Here is a 16,423-nt window from a genome sequence, read left to right as displayed (position 1 = left end):
CACGAGTCAGGTGATAGAAAGGCTTTGGTATACAGCTAATTTATTGCATCGGATCATTACAGTATCTATCTATACCCACAAGACAAGCAACTAAAATTGGGAGACTTTGCTATCGATTCTGAAGAAGTGGTTTTTGGAAGTCATGACAGTACAAGGGCAGCCTTTCTCAACTATTACTTAAATAATTAAGATGTCTGGAAACCTTACAGAGCTAGCAATCATTCTCAGCTCATTGATTTGTTCTCTATTTGGTTCCTATCTGTACTCTATTCTGGTGTGCAAATGGTGTTACCTGGGCCAGAAACCTCTTTCTTTGATCTGTTTGGTGGGCCTTAATGTCCATACGGTTTTTGGCTTTCAGGACATAGTTATAATGGGTAAATAATTTCATCACTGTAAGATAAATAAGGTTGGATAAGGTTACCAAAGGTGGACTAAAATAATTGAATGCAATGCATTCAAATTTTCTCTACCTCCTTGCTGCCCTCTAATGTTAATCTGGATTTTTGCATCCCTCATCTGGTAGCTCTAGGAATAGGTGACCTCCAGCTACAGTTTTACTGTGGCTATCACTAGAATTTTCATAGAAGGGATTACTCGCGAGAATCACACTGCTTATTGCTTTTCATGCTTGGATGAGAAAAACATGCTTTATGATACAAATTATATGGAAATAATATTTTTACCAGCAATAACTCAAGTATATCCTTCGCCTACTATTAACTTGTCAACTACTCCTGTTATCCCATCCTGCATTGTGACCAATCCAATCACTAAGTCACCAAAACATTTGATATATTATATAACGAAGATACAGCATAAAAATGGATTGATTTTGATCACAGGCACAGTTATGCTTTGAAAAGTCTACATATTAGCATCTTTACGGAAAATCTTCTAAAGACAGTAAGTTATAGTATGATAAACTTCAGTATAGTATGGAAAATTCGTTACCAGCCACACCTGGAAGCAAATCAATGGAATTAAATAATATGCTTGCTTGCTATTCTATCAATATTCCAGTATTGATATTCAGTACAGGAACAGTACAATCTCCTTACTACCTGCCAAGATTCTTGAAACAAGCATTCATATTCTAAAGGTTATTCATGCAAAAACACTAAGCTGAAAAAGAAAAATCAGCTGAATAACAGGAGCTCACCCCATCCAAGGCATAAAAAGCGTTTCCTTATGAGCCGCGTCCTAATTTTTCCAGTGACAGCCATGTATGACTGCCACGCTTCGGTCAAAACCCAACAAAAGGAGGCTAAGAAGAAGAAATGTAAAAATGCAGTGGTCGTGGTGCAAATATTCTGTAGACAAAGAAAAAAAGAATTGTAGTGAAGGCTCAGAGAGAAGAATTAAATGTTTACATTCCATTAGTCTGGCTTCTGCGTTCTTTAACCGGAGATAGACAACACATAATACTAAAGGAATTCTCATACAGATCTATAGCCAAAATACTGTATGTGTTTTGGGAAATAGTAGCCATACTCTTACAGTAGAAAAAATGAAAATGCAGCAGTTGTTAACGAAGGAACCTTCTGATATTTTTCAAATGGGGACTTGGAGAAAGTGATGGAGTGGGAAGAGGGTCTCTAAAGCTTTAAAAAAGGAATATTATGCATGGTGCCAGATTGACCTTTATGGGATAATCAGTTGCCAAATTCCTTCCCCCTGAAACATCATGTCTTAATAAGTCAAAATTACAAGTAGTGAGAGTTTAGATGGTGGAAGGCCTTAGAAATTTCTCTTCAAAATGGAATGATGTGCAAGTTAGTTCTGGTAGCAGTGGAATAGATAAGGCACCTGTCAACTGGATCACATTTGCCTGGGAATAATAGCTCACACATTTGGTGCCCACTTTTGACTAATAGTATCCACATTTGGGGGTCTATGTTAGCCAAATAACTTGTGATTATTAGTGGTGACATGATTTTCTGATTGTAACCCTTTAAGACTCATAGCCTTAGAACAAATCCCTGCCCTTGCTGTGAAATTAAAGTCATAAGTGCCCTTTTTTTCTGTAGCTATTAAAGACACATGGAACTTCTGCATTAATTGGAATGCACTCCAAGTTCAACAAACCCTGAATTTCCTGGGACATCAAGACTATCTGTCTGTCTTCCCCCTATGTGGAAGAAATCAATCTCAGATTGAAACTCCCCATTCCCTAATTCCAGACCCAGGGAAAGAGAATACATTGCCAACCATTCATCTCAGAGGTGGGTTGCTAATTTTTTTACTACCAGTTCATGCGCTCACGCTTGCGCTGCTTTGCACATACACAAAAACGTCCGAGCAGGTGGGCAGAGCATCCCACCACTATTATTGGTTCAGCTGATCCAGGCCAAACTGGCAGCAACCCACCTCTGATCCATCTAGAGTACACGTGTCAAATTTGCAGTGTCACATGATGTTTCATGACTTTTTCCCCTTTGTGGAGCTGGGTGGGCGTGCCTACCTGTGGCGTATCCGGTTCACGAGCTGTCTGTTTGACACCTCTGATCTAGAGGCTATTTCCATTGCCTAGAGCAGTGGTTCTCAACCTGTGGGTCGGTTTGGGGATCGAACAACCCTTTCACAGGGGTTGCCTAAGACCATAGGAAAACACGTATTTTCGATGGTCTTAGGAACCGAGACACCAATTTTATGGTTGGGGGGTCACTACAACATGTGGAACTGTATTAAAGGGTCGCGGCATTGGGAAGGTTGAGAACCACTGGCCTAGAGAATGTGTGGAACAGCTCTGCCTTTTTCAAGATTGCAGCCAAAAGAGATTCTGTGTCTCTCTTCCTTTGCTCTTTGAAAAAACACTGCATTGCCACTTTTATGTGAGAGAAGTATGTTCATGATTGCCTAAAGAATAAGCACCTGGCTTTGCATCTTCTAATTATTCAAGGATTTGAGTGGGCCTTGTAAGAGCTGAAACTCCCTCTTTTGATTTCAGTTTACCTACTATCAAGTCATGCAGCAAGTAATGCGACAGAACAGAATATCAGCTAACAATTCTTTTTATGTCAATATATTTCAAGTATAAACTTTGGGGGAAACATAAACCTTCTTGCTATGTGTGTGTGTGTGTGTGTGTGTGTGTGTGTGTACACCAGTGGTGGGTTTCAAATTTTTTTGGAACCTACTCTGTGGGTGTGGCCTCCTTTGTGGGAGTGGCTTGCCAGCCATGTGACTGGGTGGGAGTGATTTACCGGCCATGTGACCGGGTGGGAGTGGCTTGCCGGCCAAGTTCAGAGAACACCAAAGGACCCCACAGTCCTCTCCCTCCTTATCTTTTTCCTTTTTGTCCTTTGACTTCTCCTCCTCCTCCTTCCCCACCCCACCCCACTCCCTTCTAGCACTGATGATGTTACCTAGTTTGGTAATGAAATGTCTGTAAGAAAACCACCAAGCTCAGAAAACAGCAAGGATCTCCTATCCCCCACCTCCTCTTTCTCCCTTTCATTCTCCTTTTTGTCTTTTCTGCTCCTCCCCCCCTTCTAGCACTTCACCAGCTCAGGCGCGACTGGAGAAGTTTCTCTTCTCAGAAATGTCTTCAGTGGAGCAGTGGCAGTCTGGCAGGCTGAGCCTGCGTCCCTTTCAGAAGCTTCACTGAGGAAACTTCTCTGGTTGCGCCCAAGCTGGTGGAGCGCAGGCAAGCGCCGTCCCATCGCCAGGGAGACAGTGAGTGAGGTGAATTGCGTGGTTGCTCAGATCACACGGGTGCAGCCCGACCGGAGAAGTTTCTCTTCTCAGAAATGTCTTCTCGGGCTGCGCCCGTGTGATCTGAGCAACCACATGATTCACCTCACTCACTGTTTCCCTGGCGACGGGACGGCGCTTGTCTGTGCTCCACCAGCTTGGGCGCGACCGGAGAAGTTTCCTCAGTGGAGCTCCTGAAAGGGACGCAGGCTGTCACCACTCCACTGAAGACATTTCTGAGAAGAGAAACTTCTCCGGTCATGCCCGAGCTGGTGGAGCGCAGGCAAGGGCCATCCCGTGACAGGGGCGGGGCAAGAACTTACTTTCGGGTTCATTGACCAACGGGATCGCGCAATCCGGTGCGATCCGACAGAAACCCACAGACACAGACACAGACACAGACACACACACATGCTTATATGCTATATAATAATCTCAAAGCCAAGAGATCTGTCTATCTATCTATCTATCTAGTCTAAGCAATGCACAAAAGAAATATTTATGAAATAATAACTCTTATGCATGTCAAGTACTTGTAATCTGACAGCCTTTCAACAAAGTGACAAAAGATTTTCTCATCTATAATTTTGGCTTAATCAAACTATGGTATGCATAAATGAGAAGGATCTTTCCACAGAAATAATCCAAGTATATTAAGTGCCAAAATACACCCTCCCAATTTTTTTTATTTTTATTGGCTTCTTTGTGAGTGTGTACAGTAATATTTTTAAAAGTATCCTGATATCTCATATATACTGATGTATAAGTCCATTTGCAGATAAGCCTCAACATTTTAACCAAAATACCGTGAAAATGGAAAATCTACGGATTACCCACAAATAAATCAATTGTGAAAATTAAAATATATGGAAATTTCAAACATTGTCCTATCTTTCACAGTATTTTGGTTAAAAATGTGTGGGTCAGTTAATCCACAAATCGGCTTATATATTTCCCAGTACAGAATCCCTGTGCAGAACATGTTATAGCATGGCAAGTCTCTTTTATGTTACAACGTAGAAATCTGTTATTAGAATCTGATCATGCACTGCTTTCAGTTCCAAGGCAAATCAGTTACCTACAATATGAAGTTGCAGTTAAAATGGTAAATATATTCAAAAAAAAAATTTCATGGATACAAAGAGAGGGAGATGTCGGGATACCACAATTTAGCATAAGATGTTGAAAATCCCAGGCCTTGTCCATCAACATGCATTTCCTGGCACAGCAAACATTCCTTTTCTGCTTAGAGTACTACACTAACTGAATCAAACAGAACTGTGTCTGAATTGGTAAAAACAAGCCATATTTATAGAGGTATCTGCAAGGTTTGACCAACCAAACCATTCAAGATGGTGTCCACAAAGGTGTGATCCAAGCTTCGCACCATCTTCAGTTTTTTGACTATAGTTATGACCGCCTCTGTGTGCCCCAATTATGTACTATTACCGCTTGCATTATAGAACTATTCATCATTCCAGAAAATTATTGCAAGCATTATCAACAGTGAAATCTGCACAATGAATTAACTTAAGGGTCACTGAAATCCAAATAGACGGCTCCAGTAGGAAAAAGTCAAAGAAACATATCAATGCAAGACTGGGCAGCCATAGTATGGATGAATTAGATACTCTTGTAGCCTGGTGTTGTGCTAGGAGTTGTTTGTTATGCATTCAGAGACAAAACAGTTCTTAACAGTTTGTTCATTTTTTAAAATAAAAGACAAGCATTTCTCCAATGTTTCATTTTCTGCAGTCCCAAATCAGCTTCAGATCTAATTATATCATAAAGTGCTACTTGACTTCCTAAGCTCAAGCACAAAAAGCGATGAATCTGCAAGCAGCATAAGTGTAGGACCATGCCTTCTCGCCATGTACACCAAAAATCTAGCAATGCATATTAAATATAAAATACTCATAAGCATTACAAATGTATTTTGATATTATTCACACAGACAAATTCAGGCACAGGCATACATATTTATTCAAATTATGTAAGAAAGGTTGCAGCAAGGCAATATATAAAAGGAGGCAAGTTTAGAATTGTTTAAGAACTAAGTTTTAAAACAAGCATTTCTGATGGGATAATGGTGAAAGTCATAAGGAAGTAGCAAAGTAGTTTGGAGTAATGTGTGATGTGTTGCCTTCAAGATGTTAACAGAATAACAGGGCTGAAAGGGACCATGGAGGTCTTCTAGTCCAATCTCCTGTTCAAGCAGGAAACCCTATACCTGGGATCAGCAAACTGCGGCTCTGGAGCCACATGTGGCTCTTTCCTCCCTCTGCTGTGGCTCCGTCACCAGTCGGCGCCACAATTTTGAGAGGATCTTCTGGTGGTGGTGGGGGAGGAGAAGCACAGTGCTCCAGGAGAAGACTCTATGGCAATGGGAGGGTTTTCCAGTTGTCTCCACAATTGATAGGGCTTTCGGTTATGACAGGTAGAAGAAAAAGTACGCCATGCTAGGAGGAGACTCTATGGTGGGGGAACTGAACTTCCAGTCAGCTCCAGAATTGAACAGGGGGGCTTCCGGTTAGGACCTTTGTGGCTCTCGGTGTTTGCTTTTCTGTGGGGAAACGGGTCCAAATGGCTCTTTGAGTGTGTAAGTTTGCCAACTCCTGCCCTATACCATTTCAGACAAATGATTGTCCAATCTCTTCTTAAAAACCTTCAGTGTTGGAGCACCCACAACTTCTGAACTATGGTTCATGTTGGTGAACCACAACTCTCAGAATCTTTTGCTATCCATGATCCCAAGTGGGGTGGCTAGAAATTGTAATTCAACAACTTCTGAATGGCCAAATGACCTGATGCAAGAAAAAAAATGTCCATTTAAAATTCTCTGTTCTGCAATGCTTTATTAACTTTTTTTGATAATGGTTTGGAGATTTACTTATTTACTTACTTACCTTACCTTACTTACTATCCTGTCTTTATAAGTAACTCCAGATGGCAAACACACACAATACTCCTTCCCACTATTTTCCCCACAACAACAATCCTGCGAGATGAGTTGGGTGGAGAGGGAGTAATTGGCCCAAGGTGACTCAGCTGGGTTTTCATGCGTAAGGTGGAACTAGAATTCACAATCTTCTGGTTTCTAGGCCAGCACCTTAATCACTAGGCCTTAATCACTCTCTCGCATAGTCAATAACTGACTGATCGACTAGGTACGGTATCTTATTACAGAAATTTCCCATGGTGCTTTTTCTCAATTGTGCGTTTCACAATTGGATGAGCATCAGAGATGCTTTTCAATCTTGGCGACTCTAAGAAGGATGGATTTCAACTTCCAGAATTCCTCAGCCAGTGTTGCTAGCTGGAGAATTCTGGGAGTTGAAGTCCACCCCTCTCAAAACTGCTAAGGTTGAGAGGCATTGCTGTAAAAAAATAGAAAAGCTTTGGAGTAAGCCAGGGGTGTCCAAACTTGGGAACTTTAAGACTTGTGGACTTCAACTCCCAGAATTCCCCAGTTCCCAAGTTTGGACACCCCTAGAGTAAGCATAAGTCATCTCCCCCCACCATACTTTTCCAACCATTGCTTTTATAGTTGAGAGAAACACTACTTTGCTGAAGTCATACTGATTACTGATGCTAGGCAGAAAAAAGAATCCTAGTATGTTTTTCTTTCCTACCAGTCCCATTTAGTTAAATGACAGAAAATCTGACCTAGTGAATCATTGAAAATAAAGTATTTCAGAGAAAATATAATGGAAGTCGTACACTAATTGAGTCACAAGGCCACCAAATGATCTGGGTATGAGTATCCTGCTTTCATTATTTGATCAACCCTCTACAATTGCCTCACTTTCATTAATACTAAGCAAAAGACTCTCTCTGGGGACCTTTTCATTAGTGATGTATCAGTCATTGCCAAGGAAACATTCTACTCTTTAAAAATTATCAGATCAGATGAGATCGGACAGACAGACAGATACACACACACACACACACACACACACACACACAAATTTAAGAAATTGTTTATACAGGTTTTTTTGCTCACAAATGTAGAATAAAATTTTGAAAGGCGTTTTGTGTCCAGCTATGATAACAGTGACAGACTAATTTGAGAAATTCATATTGAGGATTTTGCTTAATCTTTAGCATAGTCATTCTTTATACAACGGCTGCATGTTAATCCTCCTGAAATTAGGGACATAGTTCTTATTGACTTTGACGATTAAGGATTTACAGCCAACCTCTTTCTGTAAATTCTGAGATTCAATGGCAGAGGAAAGGATCTGTTGCCCTCAATTTTCTAAGTGGATTATTTTCATTTACAGGGAGAGACAAGGATAAGAATAATGAAAAGAACCAAAACAGAGAAGTTGTATTTGCATTGATCTTCAGAGATGGCCCCGGAGTTATATTTCCCTTTACTGTTGCTAATTTTCAAGTTTAATTATTTTTTCATAGTAGCATATTGTCCTTTTTTTTGTGCTGTGCAATATAAAAATTTGCCCACATAAAGAAAATACTTTGAAGAAGAAACAAACAAAAGTATCCATTCAATTATTACAGTTATTAACTTTGTGATAAATAAGATCCATTCAGATCAAACCCAGAAGGCAGCTACTTCTGAAAGCATAAAGGTGATGACTTAAAAAAAAAAAGACTAAATGTGCACATTCTGATTTTATCCCTTGTAAATATATTTGAAATACACTCCGTGCAGTTTAGTTACCAGTAATAAAGAAGAAATATTGCTTTTCTTAATGAGTACTCAGATAGTAAGCACCAAAAATTGATAAATAGAAAAACCCTAAATGTTGCTTATTTAATAAGAACTTCTCTTTCTACACATAAACACACACACACACACACTGAACTTTTAAAAATTATTTTCAGCAAGCTTCTTTTGTTCTGCAGCACCTATCCTCAAACTGATATTCCCAAACCATCAGAATTCCAAACAATGCCATCTGTTAGCTTTGAACTTTTCCTGTTCACAACACAGTCGGAGAAGTACACACATAAAACAACTTTTTTTCTGTAACCGCAACAATGATTGTACTTGTTGCCACTCCAGTTTTTTGTAGTTCATTTGTTTGGGTCTGGATCTCCTTCTCTTTGCCAGGGGAAAAAAGGTTCTAACTCAATCCTGGTTTTTCTCAAAGGAATTTCCAAAACTTTTTGTGCTAGCATTTCTCCATCAGTCAATGGAGAGTTGACTTAGTCAACCATATGAACTTTCTCCCAAGGAAGGAAATAAGCTCCTTGTCCAGATTGAATTAAATAGGCAAATACAACTAATCTCCCTCTCCCTCCCTCCCTCCCTCCCTCCCTCCCCCCCCTCTCTCTCTCTCTCTCTCTCACACACACACACACACACACACACACACGAGCTCGGGACAGATAACCTGAATGAATATCTACAATTTGTTGCTGTTTTAATTTCCCTTTATAATTTTATAAAGGCTATAGATGCAATTTTCCACATAAACCTAGGAGTAAGTGCCATTAAAATCAGTGGGGTTTAATTTTATTTCCTCAGATACTATGTCCAATTTTTTTTTCCTTTCAACATCAAACAGTTTTCCGGTAAAGGAACAAAAACACTAAAAAAGAACTAAACCAAACTGTCCAAGTGAAATATCAACAATCCAATCATTTGGATTATTAAAAGCGTACTGATCATGCTTTGGCTTGTACTTTAATCACCTACAGTATTTGTGCATGTACTACACCTCTGTTAAAATAGAACTGAGTTTTATTCAGACTTGCACATTCTCATAGAGAGAGAGAAATGTTGGTTTATTAAGTTACAATATTTTGTATAAACCAAGCACAGAATGCGAATGGCTCCATTATGCTGGCCTGCATTAAAGAGTTGAGGTGGCTGTGCTGTAGTTTGCAGAGTAAAAGAACCACAGTGTTTTCTCAGCACTCTGTAGCAATGGAAGACAATGCTTTTCCTAGCGTAATCCTTTGGAGGAAGGCGATGAAGAAATACTTTGCCCAATGAGAGTGGAATAAAATTATTCCTATCAATAGGGGGGCTTGGCTACAGTGCAGCATAGGAAAGGGTAGCATTTAAAGTGGGTTGCATTTCTTTTTGGGGAGGGCAAAGAGTCCTCCATGAAAGGCAAGAGTCTCAGTGGGGTGCAGATTCTCAGACTTAAACTTTCCAGCGGCTTGTTCTGTCTGACTCTCGTAGCAAGAACTGCAAGATCTTTTTTCATGAAACGTACTCCCCCTCCCTAAAAAACTAAAAAGGATGTCGTGTTTCAGCAACAACTGTGCTTTTTAAAAAATGCATGGCATATAAAAGAGAAGCCAGAATAGCTTTAATCATCTTGATTTTCAACCTCAAAATGATTTGGGTAATGCATTCATTATTAGACATTGGCACATCCAAGTGCCATAGACAATTTTCTTCCCTGTTTGATGATTAACTGCAAGCTTTTTCCAAAACCCAGAAAAAAGATGAGAAAAGGAAAGGGCTGCAACTGAGTCATCTTCTTGAGTAACTGACCTGTTAAATTTGACCAGTTAAATTTATGTTATGGTGGGACACTATAATGCTGGCATCCCCAGGAGAGTAAACGTTCTGGATTGACAGTGGTGTCAAAAGGCACACCTTGCAGCAGAAGGTACTAGCTACCCATTAGACTACACAAAAAACATGAAGCTCCAGAGACAAGAGTGCTTTTTAATTACATTGTAGATTCATTTGATGGCAGCAGTTTTGTTTCTTCTGACTGAAGGTAGCTTTCTTTGGAATTGAGAAATGTTAGGCAATGACAATGGTTTGCTTTAGTTCAGATGAGTCCAGATTAAGAAAGTTGTACTTCAAGGGACAATTATTGGGCCATGAGACTTACTGCTTGCTGTAACATAAACTGAAGTATGGCATTGTTATTCCACTCACACATGCTGTAATAACATATGTAGCCTTACCTTCAGAAAGGTTTGAAATGTTGGTATTGGTGAAAGTTACATGTATGTGGGAGTGAGAAACAGAAGAATGGAGGGTGAGCGAGTCAAATCAGTTTCTAAATCTCCCATTCCTCCTCCCCCTCCTCCTCTTCTTCTTCTTCCTCCTCCTCTTAAAATTAGCCTACTGTAATTGAAGTAAATGCATTGAAGGATATGTATGAAGATAATTAAATTTAAACAATTTAGTCAGTTCCTTCTACAAGCTCATAACTGGTCATAGAACTGTAATATGTTCATGTTATATTACAAGCAGCATAGAGAACAGATAGAGGAAGGATCAGTGTTGTTACTTAATCCTGGGTTTGTTATTCTTCTCTTTCAATTCTGAACACTGTGCCAGAAAACTCACAATAATTAGTTGTGAGTGATATAATCCTTTAGAAATAATATTGTGTCAATATAATAATTTAAGACTTGACCAATAAATAGGAATGCAACCATATCTAGTGAAGTTGAAATTGTGCAGAAACTCACAATGCGATTTTCATCAGTTCTACTCAGCTTATCGGGTAACTATAGACCTGTTATTCTTATAGGCTAGTATAAATAAACGTGATGAGGAACAATGTACAGTTACAGGTAAGCTAAACATACATTTTTATGAATTGAATGTAAAGGAAATTCCAAACGGATGAATATTCTCATGAAAGCTATCAGAATCAGACTGAATTTCTTTAACTCGATGATGTCCTGCTAAGATGAACTTGTGATTTACAGCTATGATGGTTAGACAGAAAGATAGAAAAGTATTATGATGTAACTTTAGAGAGAGAGGTTAAAATATAATTTTTCTTTCCAACTGCTGGGAGGAATATCAAAAGCCACTTTATTGTTTTCTTTTTCTTTTTTATTTGTCTTCAATTATTTTTTCTTTCCTTTTTCTTTAATCCCTTACTTTATGTTAGTTTGTATTAGTTTTAATTCTTTAAAAAGTTCCAATAATATATTTCTAATGAGCACAATTCTTTTGTTAGTGAGTTCACGCAGAGCACCATTGTTATCCTCCCCAGGCACTGTTCTTTTACTGAAGATTTTGATTAGCAGTCTTATTGATCCCTTTGATCCTTCAAAACAATTGTTTTGATCCCTTTAATCAGGATAACTCTAATATATAATCACCACAAGGTAAAGCATTCAAGTTAGAAGGATCAAGGTAGTAGCTGTAAGCCTTAAAGGACACTGTATGTTCAAAACAGTTATAGATTGATTCAGGAATAAAGGCTAAGGATTATGTATATTTGCCGCCTCACATTACTTATCAAAGTAATAAAGGTAGTATAAAAAACATAATAAATAACATGAATATACAGTGCACCACATCTAGTTGCTAAAGTTTACAGCCCAGCATGTAGTGGAATGAAGACAAAGAATAGGGTTAAATGACTGGATTTGTTTTCTTTCTTACAGTTTTTTTTTCTTCTAATTTGATCTCTCGTTGTTTTGCATATTATTATTCTTCACTAGGCGCTAAGCAATTGCAAAAAACAAACACACAAACCAACAAACCAAACAAAACCCTGGTGAAATTTTTCTCAATCTCCTCCTTCATCTACTATTTATTTTTGCATTTATTAAACAAAGCTATATGGCCGCCGAACTCACACACAGGTGACTCTAGGCAGCTTACAACATTAAAACTTCACAACATAAAAACCATACTCCCTCCCCACCACCCATGGCAGCAGTAACACAATCAAGCCAACCACTTGATCATCTCCATTTGAAGCCCACAGGCCTGCTGACAAAACCGAATCTTCAGAGCCTTTTGGAAAAGCCGCAATAAATACATGGAGGAAAATGTTTCTAAAGTGTAAAACCCACATTTCAACAAAGCTTTTCTCCGAATATGGGCAAATGCTGGTTCTGAATATTTGTCAGTATAAAAACAACCCTTGATTTTCCAGACCTTCATTCTGTAGACTGTGGCTGCAACAGACAAATTCTTTTATGCCAGACTTTACCCCCAATATTCCATTGTTAACCAAAGCAGTTTGGACAATGTGCATAACTTATTTCATTTGCATCCATGTATGTAATTTGTGTATATAATCATAGATGTTTTTATGCCATTTCTGTAAACTTGTGTCATTTGTTTGCATGTAAGCGGCCTAGAATGACAACATAGGAGTGGCCGGATCAAAGGGATTTTAAGATAAAACTAAACAAAAATTAAATAGGATTGGCAGCCACATTGGCTTTCCAGAATTTTCCAGGGCTCCAGATGTCACCTCTTCTGTCTTCATTTTATAGCTGGCACATCTGGTTGATCTTGTACATAGTTGAAGAGGCTTATTCTATTAATCCCTCTCTTTTTCACTCTCTCTCTCTTCCATGCATTTGTAGACATGCACAAATGGGTAAACACACATTTTTCTGAGGCAAATGGGCATTTATGCCTAAGTAAAATGTATGGTGAACTAAACAACTAAACAAATAGGTACTAGAGTCACAGTCTCACATGCACCCTTTGCATGCTTTAAAACAGCCTTTTGGGATCAAATCCATCCCCCCCACCATAATACTTTATATAATTCAAACAGAAAGACAATTGATTTCTTCATAATAAGGAAGGGAATATAAGACCAGGCACAAGAAAAGCACTACAACATATTTGGCATTGCTGGAGACCACATTGAATCTCTACTTAGATGGATAGGGGAAACTTTTTTGCCCAAGAGCCTGGACAGCCTTAGGCTATAGTCAGTATAAGTAGCATGGTAGTCTTGGATGTAGGCTACAACAGGCCCTAACCCCTGAGCTGCGGCCTACTACTGGGCCATGACCCTGTTAGGAATCAGGCTGTGGAAGTGGTGTATGAGCTCATGCACGCATTTCCATTTGCACAATACAGCGGGGGAGCATGTGCGCACAGACTTCATTTGTACGAGTGGCATGTGTGAGTACCTGCCACTCACATGGAATCCTCTCCCCTCCCCTGGTTCGCAAAACCAGAAAGGTTGGGGAATTTGGGGCTACCACATCAATGGAAAAGAGAAAAATCATCATTAAAAAAAGAGTCTAAGGAATATAGATTTGCCTAATAGTAAATTGGCACCTGCTGGTATAGATAATCTATAACTATAAAGACACATTTAGAATTTTTGTCAATGGTGTGTGCTATGCTTCAGATTTCATTTTAAAAGAATCCTTTGGAGCATGTAGGAATGTGAACCTGGTACCTATTTGCAATTCTTCAAAGCAGCTGCATGTGGCTAATTTAAGCAGTTGCAGCTACTAGAGTCACAATCTCACACGCACCCTTTGCATGCTCTAAAACAGCTTTGGGGGATCAAATCCCACACCCACCCTAACACTTTATATAATCCAAACAGAAAGACAATTGATTTCCTCATACTGAGGAAGGCAGTGTTTGCTAGTGTACAAGGGCCTAGTGTTACAGGTTCCTTTTGCAAGTGATTCTTGCATTCTTGAAATAGAGAGCATCCTTTTGTATCAACACATCTTCCAAGTTTAGCCTGTTAGAATTTAGGCTACAGAATTCCACATTTCTACCGCTGAGTTTTAAACAGCATTAACAGGGTGAGGGATTCAATGCGGCCATTGAATATTCTCTTTTACACTGACGATTAGGCAGTATTTACCATCCAGCTTTCAAGAAACTCATGCAAACTCCCTTTGGGCCTTTTGTTCCATTTAAGTTTCTTTTCCATAAGCTCCTTTTAAATGCAATCATTTCTTCCATACAAGCATAGATCTGTTGCTTCAGATCCTAATCATGCTGCTTCCTGTAGGGTTGTGAAGATTCCGGCTGCATTTTCAATAACCGTGACAAGAATGGCTCCTCATACTCCCACAGAACAGCTGACCATTCAACACATAGGAGGGAAATGTATTCCACAAATACCTACTTCATTATTACTATGATATGGACCATTCAGTTGATAATAACGAATGTTTGTTTCTTTTAAAAACTGTCTCCAATCTAGTTATTTTGTGATAGAGAACTTGCTCAGTGAGGATATCTGCTTACATTTGCATTACTGTGATTGAATTTTTAGTGTTATAATACTGCTTCATGAATGTGTGGGTCCTCTGAGAATGTGTGCTAACTTTATCGGATAAATTCCACCTCAACACAACTGATAGTATTGAGAGTCAGAGTAGAGAACACTGGAGTAAGAACTTAGGATAAAGGTGGGAGGGTTCATATCCCTACTCAGCTTTGAAACTCACTAAATAACTTTGGACCAGCCATTGCCTTTCTGCCTAACACAGCTGGAGTCAAAAAGTGTGGAATGGATGGAGATAAAATTAATTGGATATGACATGCTTATAGCCCATAGGAAGAAGGTTTTTTTTTTTAACTTGTGACTTGCGTTTGGAGCTGCAGAGATTTGTAGGCACAGTGAGACAATCCTATAACCTTCAATTAAATAACTCTTAAGATATTCATCATTAGTTTTTAAAAAGTGCCTCAGGCAACATGCTTTTTAAATATAATTGGTTATTTTTTAAAAAATATAAAAACAGAACATAATAATATGTGATTTGCCAGCTTTCTCTAAGAGAGAAAGGGACATCTCACCTCAAAAATACATTCTTTGAGAGCTCATGTACACAAATGTACGCAAGTTTAATCAATTAAATGTGATTTGATTTCTATAATAGATGACAATCCGAGAAGTGCCATGGATGTTTCCAATTTGTGAAATATGTTTGCTGATTCTGCTCTAGAATTTATGGAAAGGCAAACTCCTGTTCCATTTGGCTCTTAATCCTGCACAGCCTTTTTCCAGAAGTTTAGGAAATTATAGATTTCAAACAAGGTATTAAAAGCATCTACAGCACAGTCTCTGGATGCTTTCCACTTTTTAATAATGACTGTGCTCTTGGTCAAAAGGAAGGGAGGGAAGATTAAGAATGGACCAGTTGACAGCATATTAAGCTAACGCCCATTGCCACTACTGTAGGGATAAAGTGTGGGGAAATTTAAGATTTTTTAAAATTCATTTCTCCATAGCCCAGGTCAGATCCAGCCCAGGTTTAAATCTGACAACTCTCCCTCTCAATGCCAATCCCCTTGATGCTATTTCTTTCCTAAATGTGTTGGATTGGAAAGAATAAAAATAACATTTTGACTGGAATATTTGAAGGAAGTAATAATTCAAGGGCAGGAGAATATTGTCACTGGATTGTTTGTCAGACATGAGAGAGCAAATATTGCAGAATATGTTACTCTGTACTCATAGTCTGAGGTGAGTACAGATGAAAAATAGTGGAGGGTTGTAAGGCAGCTGCATTTGAATTCAGTGGATTTTAGTGAATCTGTCTGAGGCCCTGCATCTTTGCTTCACTTCAAGCTCTGCCTTATAATTTCAGGCAAAGACTTGAAATGAAATCATGTATGTCCAATCAATCAGAATAGAGCTGGAAGAGGCTGTGGAGGTCTTCTAGTCCAATCCCCTGCTCAAGCAGCAGACCCTATACCAGCGATGGCATACCTTTTTTCGCTTGGGTGCCACAAGTGGGGGGAGCGCAGGGGGGGTCGTGTGCGGGCGTGCCGCACCCATAATGCAACATGCGTCCCCCCAGTGTGCATGCGCGCACAACGCACGACCCCCCCATTTTTACATGCTTTTTTCGCCCTTCCCAGACTCCAGAGGCTTTATAGGAGCCTGGGGAGGGCGAAAAGAGCCCCCCCCCGCCCCCCCCGGAGGCCCTCCGGAGGCTTCAGGGACCGTCCGGAAGCTTCACTGAAGCCTTTGGAATGCTTAAAACCACCCTCTGAACAACCCGGAAGTGACTTCCAGGTTGCTCGGAGGGTCGT

At 39.4% G+C, this 16,423-nt stretch overlaps 1 protein-coding gene across 4 annotated transcripts in view; it reads right to left on the bottom strand.

Moving 5' to 3' along the window:
- Positions 1-16,423, bottom strand: part of ADGRB3 (adhesion G protein-coupled receptor B3) — a 514,089-nt gene that overhangs the window by 57,820 nt on the left and 439,846 nt on the right. For 3 of the 4 annotated variants that reach the window (XR_014174267.1, XM_081940251.1, XM_081940252.1), the window contains exon 20: positions 1,163-1,313. The exons of the other annotated variant lie outside the window; for it this stretch is intronic. Coding sequence is in view for 2 of the 3 variants with exons in the window: in XM_081940251.1 (XP_081796377.1) it covers positions 1,163-1,313 (151 nt within the window). In the remaining variant the exon portion in view is untranslated. The remainder of the gene's footprint in view (positions 1-1,162; positions 1,314-16,423) is intronic. 4 annotated transcript variants of the gene reach the window in all.

This window comes from Natrix helvetica (genome assembly GCF_964273705.1).
Source record: "Natrix helvetica genome assembly, chromosome: 2".
Taxonomy (NCBI): Eukaryota; Metazoa; Chordata; class Lepidosauria; order Squamata; family Natricidae; genus Natrix; species Natrix helvetica.
This window is presented reverse-complemented; position numbering and strand designations above follow the sequence as displayed.